This window comes from Thunnus albacares, chromosome 9, assembly GCF_914725855.1.
Source record: "Thunnus albacares chromosome 9, fThuAlb1.1, whole genome shotgun sequence".
NCBI classification, from domain to species: domain Eukaryota; kingdom Metazoa; phylum Chordata; class Actinopteri; order Scombriformes; family Scombridae; genus Thunnus; species Thunnus albacares.
Window position 1 is genome coordinate 12,291,281 of NC_058114.1, and position 10,450 is coordinate 12,301,730.

General features: G+C 39.6%; 1 protein-coding gene across 3 annotated transcripts in view; it reads left to right on the plus strand.

Annotated features, from left to right (window-relative positions):
* The window catches only part of dennd1b (DENN/MADD domain containing 1B), a 108,499-nt gene extending 98,236 nt beyond the window's left edge, over window positions 1-10,263 (plus strand). For all 3 annotated transcript variants that reach the window (XM_044361525.1, XM_044361527.1, XM_044361526.1), the window contains 3 exons: window positions 3,374-3,459; window positions 3,852-4,074; window positions 4,974-10,263. In XM_044361525.1, coding sequence (XP_044217460.1) covers window positions 3,374-3,459; window positions 3,852-4,074; window positions 4,974-5,831 — 1,167 coding nt within the window. In that variant the 3' untranslated portion in view covers window positions 5,832-10,263. The remainder of the gene's footprint in view (window positions 1-3,373; window positions 3,460-3,851; window positions 4,075-4,973) is intronic.
* The last annotated feature ends 187 nt before the right edge of the window (window positions 10,264-10,450 follow it).

Below are 10,450 nucleotides of genomic sequence, written 5' to 3' on the forward strand. Positions count from 1 at the left end.
GTCACAGAGAGGCATAGTTGTTCCTCATAACCATTCATGCAGGGAAGGAAGGGAAGAGGAAAGGAAAGTTTGTTTCTCCAAATGCAGCTACTAAAATGGATGGTGATGACTATTTTCCTCTCATAACCACAGAAATGAAATATAATTTGTTGTATCAAATCTGAAGACTTTTTTGAGGCCCCTTAGATATATTTAATACCTTTACTTATTGTATTAGGAGGCTCAGGGTATAAAGGTTTAGGGTAGAAGATTACTTAGTCATGTTTACAGTTCTACCCTCATTTACTGGCAGTCCAGGACTGTAAAGGCATGTAATCTGCACTGAAGATATAGTGTGTGTTTTATTTTTTCGTCTGAAGCCTGAACTAAAGGTAATCAAGATTCCTTTACTTCTTTAGCCAAGTACTCAGGAAATCAGATCAAAGCATTAAAATAACAAAATAACATAAAAATAATAAAGAAATGTTTCCCTCAGAGAAGAAAAGAGTGCAAGAGATGTCAATTTTTTTCCCTTGATTTAAGAAACACAAGAGGCTTCTCTCCCTCTTCCAAAATACTGGTTTGAGCTAGTTTTACTGAAATAACCGGACCATTTTTATTATTTTCATGACTCCTTTTGCTCTGCTGTATCTTCCCCTGACTGGTTCGCTCTCGGTCTCAGCGTTCTGTGCAGTCTCACTTGTGGCAACGTAGTGGAGAGGAAGGAAGCAAGAACCAGACCGACTGAAATAGTGACATCTGTCACTGACAGCTGAGTGATGGAGGGAGGAAATGGGAGACAGGAAGGCATGGCGGGGAGAGTCACTTTTTTTTTCATTTTCAACTTTCAGCTTCTCATTAGCCGACAGCGTGAAGCTAATGAAGGAGCAGTATGATAATCTGTTGTTCTGCTATTTCATGCTTTCCGCTGTCCTGTCAGGCCTGGGGAGGTACGGGATGGTGGCTGAGCTGTCATAGCTTCAACACGGGACCCGTTTGCACTGGTTGAGAATATCTCATTGTGAATGTCTAAAATTTGAAGTGTCCTCAAAAAAATATTTTTGTTTTATTGTTGTTTTTTTTTACATTGACATACAGTACGACAAATTTCACAAATCTCACATCGACAGGTCTTGAGCAACAGTAATATTATATTCAAGTAACGTAACGGAGAAAAGCACACTTTGTATCTCACATTACAAGTAAAATTAATACAATATGTTTGCCATTCTGAAAAAGTATCATAAACCAACTCCTGTGCCAAATGTGGCGCTTCGCTATCGTAAAATGCTCAGTTGTTGTAAATAGTTTAATCTTAACTGCCGCGCTAAAGGGTCACAGTGAAGAGAGGGAATGACAAATTGATAAAGCCGTGAAGTGAGGTACCATCCATTTACTGCTCCCTATGGAACTTCCTTTTGGGTAGACGGCACCAAAGCTGTAACAGAGATCAGAGGGCCAGGCTTCATGACCTGTGTCTGGTTGTGTTTGGGTTCACCTTGCTTTAATAAACACCTAGACGCAGAGAGAGGCCCTGCTTCCCTAAACACAGCTCTGTTGCTCAAATGAACAGTCTAAATAACTGCACGCACCATGAACATACATTGCATGTGTTTATAGTGTTTGTGTGCAAGTATTTCTGTCCAAAGCCCACCCTCCCCAAGTGTCTCACAGGTGCATCTCCGCTCTGTCGGCCCGCTTTGGCTGGCTGGCATGTCAGCCTGGTCCCAGATTTACTGCCCTGACACAGGAATCCATTAAAGGCTGTTTAGGGATCCCAGGCCCGAGCCCCTCTGAAATCTCTTTCATTATAGCTCCAAGCTACCATGGAAGGGGAGCGGGTTGGCCAATCAGCAGTGCCACCACATGTGTTCGTGTTTAGCCCGATGGCTGAGAGGCTTAAGTGGCTACTGCACACATCTCCTCCGCTGACTTTTATGGAGAAAATGGCACTTTAACTCTTTGTGTTTTTGTAATAGGGTGTGTATGCGACTGAGTGTGTGTGTCTTCCCTGGCCGAACACAGGCCCTAAATGAGGCCAGGCCAGCCACACGTTACATTCCGCCTGTCTGGCTGGCACTGCGTCGGCTAATCAAGACCGGCTTGGTTCACGGTTCCAATACTGACACCCCACCCTCCCCTCTATTCCCATCATTCTTTGGGGCTTTGAGGAATCTTTCCTCACCTTTCAATATTTCCTTCCTTCCTTTTCATCATTCATTCATTACTTTCCTTCCATCATTCTTTTGGTTTTGTGTTCATTTGTGTTTCTGACTATTCTTCCACCTTCCTGTCTCTGAAAGCACAAACACTACTCTCTGTGCTTCTTAAACACTCGCTGTCTTCTCTGTTCACTTTTAGGGTTGTGAGAGACCTTTTCCTCAGTGATGGGCTTTGATAACGTGGCTAAGTTTACAGAGAAACATGTAGAGAAAAATAAAAGGTGGAGTGTAAAAAAAAAAAACAGGGAAAACATTGCGGTGCCCCCCCACCCCCCATTTCGTAAGAGTAACTTCCTGCTGCTAACGCACATATGGATTGTTAACAGTGCTAGCATGTTAACTGTACCCCATGAGTACTGTACTTGTGTGTTGAAAAAACCCACTGAAGGACAATTTGAGATATTAAGGAGGTGAGCAGCAATATGTAAGAAGATAAATAGACAAAATGAAGAGAGTGTCAATTAGAAAGTGAGAGATAGTGCTAACATAAGCGAACATGCACACGCAGTGAGAGAGGAACATGTGCGTCTTAGTGGAAGGCATGTTAATAAGTGGCCTGGGGCAGATTTGTGCTCCCATGGGGAGAGTCCTGCCCCGCTCTGTAAAGCTTATGTCTCTTCTTTAACCCGCCCATTAAACATGGTACACAGGTGGCTTATTAAACCCACTGTGTCAGACAACTACAGTACACACTGATCATTCAACACGCTACACTGACAAATACAATCACGTGCATTGGTGTCGTAATGCAAATGATTAATGCAGTTTCCCATATCCTCGCTCGTAGTGGTTAAGTGCCTTGTAGTTCACATAAAATGCTGAGTTTGATAAAATACTGCAGGGGATCTTAAAGATTTTTATCCCTAGACCCAAATTTGACAAATTTAGTCTCAACCCTTAGGGTCCAGGCCCATTAAAACAAGCTAGTATTCCTATCTTATTGGGACCCACCAGACCTGCAGCTTTTGTCTTTTGGGTCCAAAGTCGTAGTTTTATGAAAAGCTATATTTCAGCAGAACACTATATTTTGTTTAGACTCAAGATTTATAACAGGAGACTTGCATCTTTAAGCTGAGACCACCCCCCCCTCCTCCTGGGTCCACTTATTTTGCTTTATCATTTTATTCTTTGTGTCTAACTACATCCAATTGCTGTGTTATTCTCATTAACAGCACAACTTCAACAAGTTTCCCGTGAGCATGGGCCCTCGGGATCTTGGCTACGGGCTCGATGATGATGAGCTGGACAGTGCGAGCAAGTAAGTACTCCTGTTTTTATGACCTATAGCTATTTTCATGTTGTTTCAAGTATGTATGTCAAGATATGATAACGTCTGCAGGTTGACTGATACATTTTATTTTTAACAAAGTTGACAAGAGAAAAGTGCTTTTCCAAGCAGATTCCATGTTTTTTACTCATGATAATACTGCCCCCAAGTGGACATGTTTAGTAACAGCATAAGACGTGTCAACCATACACTGTAACTGCTTATTTCCAAAGAATCTCACAGTCTAAATGTTGACCGGTTGTCCAGTAATACAATTCCCATCTTGATGTTCTCTAAAAAGTTTTTATGCGAAACATGACATTTAATAATGTTCTCACTCAGATGTAAGGACTGTTAAGCACTGCTGTCTCTTCCAAACGCAGGATCTCCTCAGAGGACAGCGGGGATGTTCCTTCATACATCGAGGACAGCGATGACTCTTACTCGCTTGAACTCGACATTGAACCCACCCGCTCAGGCCAGATGAACCTGCTGGAGGAGATCCTGGACTCTCTCAACACCACAACAATGGAGCAAGGCAAACTCAGCGCTGCCAAGAGCCTGGACTTCTTCAGATCCATGGATGATTTAGACTACAAAGTCCCGGTAAGAACAGAGGGAGCAGGACTAAATCATTGGAAGAGCTGTCATTTAAATATGGGATCAAGAGGGTAGAGAAGATTTAAGTCTCCAACTATGTTCAGAAATATGAGGATAGATTGTTGTTGATAGATGGTTAAAGATAGAGAGTTATGAAATCTGGATGTCACTCATGTCTTAAAAAGGTCTTAAAACATTATATTGGGCTCTTTCAAATAGTTTACTTCCACTTTACAGTATGCTTTGCTTTTTTACACAGTATCTCTACAATTATATCTAATAACCCTTTAGTCCCAAGCCAAAAACTTTTTTTTTTTTTACCACAAGTGCTTCCATTTATCTGCTACTCAAAGTCTATTATTAGCTTCAAATGTGGTTTTATTGCACACACTCTTTTGTAGGATAACCGGTCCTATTTAGAAATGAAGAAATATCTGACATGAATAATCATCCTCAAAATTCTTGGGTTAATTACATTTAAAAATTTAGAAATATTTAGTGATATTTCACAATGCTCAAGGTGTCAAATATAACTGTTCAGTACATAGCGTTAATCTAACTAATCAGTGAAATCTGTGAGGTTTTTGGCTCAACTGACAGAAACTAATAAAAAAGTGACTTACTCTGGTTTTAGCCAAGTCAAACATGTCACTAACCACTCCGAGTTCATATGGGTCAAAGGTCAACATCTAGAAGTGAATACTAACAACAAGCATCATCAATAAAGAACAAATGTGACTATTTAGTGAACTCTTTACAGCTTCTTCACCCATTAAGTAGATTGAGACTAAACCAAACTTTGATGCACACATGTTGCTTGAGTGATATAATGAGCAGATATGTGATGACACTCTTCATAAAAGTAATTGTTTTTTTATGGTTATTCACTGTTTCTTCATTTCCAGAGCAAGGCAACACCTTCCAGCGAGTCTAAACCTGCAGATGACAGTGGCTGTGGTGCAGGCGGGGATCAGGGAGGCTGGAACATGGGCCAAGATGACAGCGCAGTCCACGGGAAACACCTTCCTCCGTCCCCACGTAGACAGCCCAACAAGAGCAACCTGAAGGTGTCAAAGAAACCTGCAGCAGCTCCTCCAATGCCCGTCATCACAGCTACGGCACCAGCCAAGGACACTGATGCCTTCGAGAAGCAGTCACATCTTGACCCTCACGCTCTACCTCCAGGGCGAAAACCAGGAGACCGCTACTCCTACTCGCCCTCACTGTCTCATAGAGTTACACCCACACAGCCGTCTCCCACTCTCTCTCACACCTACAGTTCTCCCGTAACTGTTTCCCACCCAAACTATTCTCTACCAGCGAGCCGGCCTCGGACCATTTCAGACCCCCAAGCCAGCACCGAGCCTCCTCCTCAGGCCCAGAACCAGACTGCCTCCACCAGCATCCTGAGGAGGAAGGTGCTTTCCAAGGAGACAGTGAGGCACTACCAGGAAAAGGCTCTTCAGAGGCAGGGCAGCAAGGGCCACATGGAGGGTCAGGGGAGCCCGTCGAGGAACAGCCAGTCAGCTATGCAGGTCCCGTGGGAGAAAGAGGTGTCCAAGGAGGGGCTCCTGGGGCTCGGCCTGTGTCTGGGTCAGGGTAAAGGCTCTGGGGCGGCTGTGGTTCAGGATCCTGGCCTCCTAGAGGAGATTGAGTCCATGTGTTGCCTGGGCTCAGTGCTTCACACCAGCCTGCAGCTCTCACAGGTTCACTGCAACAACAGTCAACACCAGGTCCAGGGCAAAGCCACAGACGAGTCTTAAGGATGTCAAAGACTCTGTGTCTGTAAAATGCCATAGGTTCTACTGAAATCTATTCACTGTAATTCTATTACAATTAGTCATAGACGTCAATTCAGACCTTTTCTATCTCAACACTCAACCATCAGGAAACGTTACAAATTTGATGTCATACAGGTGGCCACGAACAGAGAGCCACAGCCAGTAGGACAAAAACAGGAAGAATTGCTGCACTGCAAAACAGATCTTCTTCTTATCAAATAATTTCTGTCTATAATTGAGGCTTAAAAACCTTATTTTCTTAAAAGAAGTTAAAAAAAAAAGCTGCCAATGTCGTACGAATATGTCATCTTTTTTTCCAGTAGAACTCTCCTTGAAATGAACGTCTGTATCTTTTGACAAAAAAATAAGGCAGGTCTTTACTTTAAAATGAAGAAATATAAAACTTTATTTCAGAAAACGCTTGAAAAAAAATGAAACAAGTAAAGATAAAAAATCTTACTGCAGTGGCAGATTTAAGGAAATACAACTTTTTGTACTCAATAACAAACAACAATTACTTGATAAGAGAAAGATTTTTGCAACGTGTATTTCTGTCTGTAATTGCTCTAAATTTCGTGACAACACCTACATTTTCACTTGATGTATTTCTCATCTCGTAACGTATTCACAACTGAATGCCCAAAAAAAGACCCATGAATAATATTTTGGGGGAAATATAAGTAGCCAACCGATAATGGAGGAATTTTTCACCTTCCCGAAAGGAATTTAGAAAAAGAAAACTCAGTACTTTGTTAGGATGAAGAAGGGACGATATCTCCTCATCACACCATCATGTCAGTGTTCCAAACATTTCACATGATCAAATTGAATTTGCACTCGTAGATTAACAAATAGTTCTTAGTCGTTACTAGTTGGCACTAAGACTATTTGAGCAAAAGCAACAAAATGAGACAGGATTTTTCGGACACAAAGTCCACTTGGGCCTTTGAAACTAATTATACACTGTGTAATATATTTTTTTTTATCACCATGCCTTAAATGGACATGTGATTTGTTTTTTAATACTCTGGTGTCTTAATCTATAGATACCATAACAGGTACTTTGTAATCCGAATCACTGATAGTGTCAGATCTTAAATGCAACAGTTAGTAGTACTTAAACAGCACTGTATTTCTCTGGATCCATAGAATAGATAATATTTATGATGTGCTTTAAGCTGCTGTTTTTAATTGCATTCCAGATAATGAGATGTGCATGTAGAAAACCTCTCTCTGTCTGGCTCCTCTTCCTGTGTTCCTCAGGACACGTCTGTCACTCTGAAGAGGAGCAAATACAGAAAAATGTTAATGTGGATGATCTGATGCCAGTGCCCAATCTCCATTTTTTTATTTTCTCTCTTTTTCCAACATCATCATTCTCCCGCTCATGTTGTCTCTTTTTTTCTAATTTTCTACCTTTTAGTACTTTCAGGACATTTTTCACTCTTTTGACCTTTTAAAAAATGGCGGCCAGTTGTTGCAGAGCTCATGAGGTTTGGAGCGGAGGCGGAAAAGGTGAACTTTAAAGTATGAGGCTGGCATTCCTCTGTACTATATGTTTCTTATTGTCAACAAATTACATGAAGACCGAAACAAAAAAAACTACATTATTCCGTCTCTGAATGTGTTCAGACTTTTGTGGCATTTGGGTCCAAGCTCATTTTACTGTAGACAAAAATCTTTAAAAATCGTAGTTTTTTAGTTTTGAAAAAGGCAAAATCATTTCCTAAAACTGCTGGACGCTATTTTTTTCCAAACGTTACTCAAACAACGCGTAGTGCATTTCTTCTGGACTAGTTTCAGCCGTAGATTACCTGTTAGTAAAGTAAATTAATTGTTGGTTTAGGTCTTTTCATGGGATTATTTGTCATTAAGAAAAATATAGGATATCACCAGACTTTTATAACTCTTTCTGCCTGTCTCCCTTTCTTTGCTTGTCTTTGTGTCACAAGAGGAAATGCAATCTCTGCCCTTCTAGGTTAGAGTCACACACTGTCATGTAATGCAGTGGTTGATGATTGTACTGTAAACGCAGCAATACGGTTCTCCTCAGAGAGTAGCTACATGGATGCAATGTGTACAGAGTCAAAAGTGTTTCTATAACGGACTCTCCTGTGGAGAGAAACGCTGCGTCCAGAGATCGGATCGTGGTTCCCATCATTCTCTGCGTCGCCACATACCCAGAGAAAAGAGGAAAGCTTTTTCATGTGTTCTTGTGTTGGGATTATTACATTTATGGTTCGTTGTTCTTAAGATTTATGCCAGACGCCAGTCGGTGTGGCAGTTTAATAGCAGCTTTTTCTCTACTTTTTGAGTGCTGCTCTGCGTTAACGATTTGCTCATAAAGTCTTTGGCGTGCTTCTAAAAGCCCAGGAATCAGTCCTAGTAATTCCAAAAAAGGAAAAATTAAAAAACAGACTCCAGAATAATTTCTTTACTGGCCCTATTCATTGTGAACACTTTAAAAAAAAAAAAAACATTTACTATGCAAATATTTAAAATTCAAAAAGGTAATTTTTTTACTTTATAATGCATTGATTCTACTTGAAAAACAAACAATCACAATCAAATTAGTTTCTAAAGGGAGTAAGCCACATGTGTCCCCAAATAAATAAATAAATAAATATCAAAGACTATTTAACTGTGTGTGAGATGAAGTGTGTCTGTGAGTGTTAATGACAGAGTGTATGGTGTGCCTTATACAGTAAGCGTACCACCCGATATAATCAGAACAAGGTACAGTATTATAGAGAGGAGGAGTATGCAATGTTTCAGACCACCTTAAATCACAGTTAGGCCCTACAAACGTTGGTATTTATATGATAAACAGACACAAAAACATTTGTGTCCTGAAAAACAGAAACTGACCTGAACTGAACTTGGGTTCTAACGTTGTTTTCGTAGCTGTTTTGTTATTGAGCTCGGCTGAAGTCCAGCTGGAGTCAGTGTTTCCTTTGCTGTGGTGGTCAGCGGGAATCCTCCTGCCTGTATTTAAGAGAAGATCTCTGGGTTATTTGTCTTTTTGTTAAATAGGTACTTAATTTGAGTCTTTTATTAGGTGATTACTTGTATAGTTTGTGCTCTTTTTCTTTTTGTTTTCTCTCTTTCTTTTTTTTTTTTTTTTAAAAAGACGCCCTCATCCTGAGCTAACTGCATTAAAAAAAATGTTTCTCAGAGGAGATTCTCTAGTTGATTTCATATTGATGAGAAATTATTTTCAACTGAATAGACATGTATTTTTGCTGGCTTGAGTATATTTTACATGGATAATATATGATCGGTGTTGTATGTTGTAAAAATGACACCTAATATTTGAATGTTTTAGATTTTATTTTTTTGAAAAAGAAAAATATAGAGAGAGAATATTAACAAATGTCCCATGTAGCCATTCATGTTAAGAAGCATTTGACACCTTCTAATCAATTTAAGCAGACTGATGCTTGCTTGTACATGGTACAGTGCTTACTGTCATATCTGCATGTATGTACAGTACCTGTATGTATTGTATGCTATTGATTTTGCTTTGTTTAGTTTTTCAGATGTTTTTTTTTTCTTGTATTATTATTTCAGTATTTAGCACTTCCATCAAACGAAGAATGATGGAAATTTACATGGGGTCTGGTACAATACACTCATTCTGCCTTGCATTTGGATATTGTAGTGTTAGATGTCATTTGCCTTGCATTTTATGCAGGAGAAAACATTTCTACTTTTTTGGTTACCAGCTACTGTAAATGTAACTGCAGAGGTCTGTAGAGGAGAAATACTTGAGCAGTCAGCTGCTGTTGAGGGTGATTAAAAAAAAACAAAACAAAAAAAAAAAACGCTTTAGACTGATCCCGTTTACACTAATGTAAAACAATGAAGAAGTTATTGTCAGGGGATTTACATTTCAATGTCTGAAGGTTTGTTATAGCTAAGAATACCCAACCCTCAGTGTAAGACGGTACTCTGCTATTAATACAGCGTAAAGTAATTAATAAACATATATATATTAAGTATGATAGTCCTGAAATTGCAAGTTTGGAGTGAGAGGTGACAGAGATTATGTAGCAGATTTTACAGAAAACACAGGTTCAACTTTACAAAGAGGATTAACATCACTGCCCTCTAAACCACTCATTTATGAAATCAGACATATTTTAAGTGTAGTTACAGTGTAGGAGAAGTTACCTTAATCAATTTTTTTTGCTCTCAGTCTCTTGTTTGGGTATTGTAATGATGATTAACTCTTCGATATGCCATTTACTGATTTTCTGATTCTGTGCACACTTGCATGTTCTCATTGCAGAGTAAACAGCTGTCTTAAAACAACTGAGGTCAATCTAATGTGCTATTGATGAGTAACTTGGTACAACTGCACACAATGTATGCACTGTGAACTGAAAATAAATTATACTGTTTCATGCTTATACATCTCTGGCCTCATTTATAACCACTTTTCTCTATTAAGACAGAATGTATTTTACATACAACATATTGAGTGTGTGTATGTGTGTCAGTGTGTTGGTTTACTGATTAGACAACCACTAAAGTAAAAATGCAAATTCTTTCTTACAGTGGCACCACACTGTTCCTAAATAGACACATGAAACTTTGTA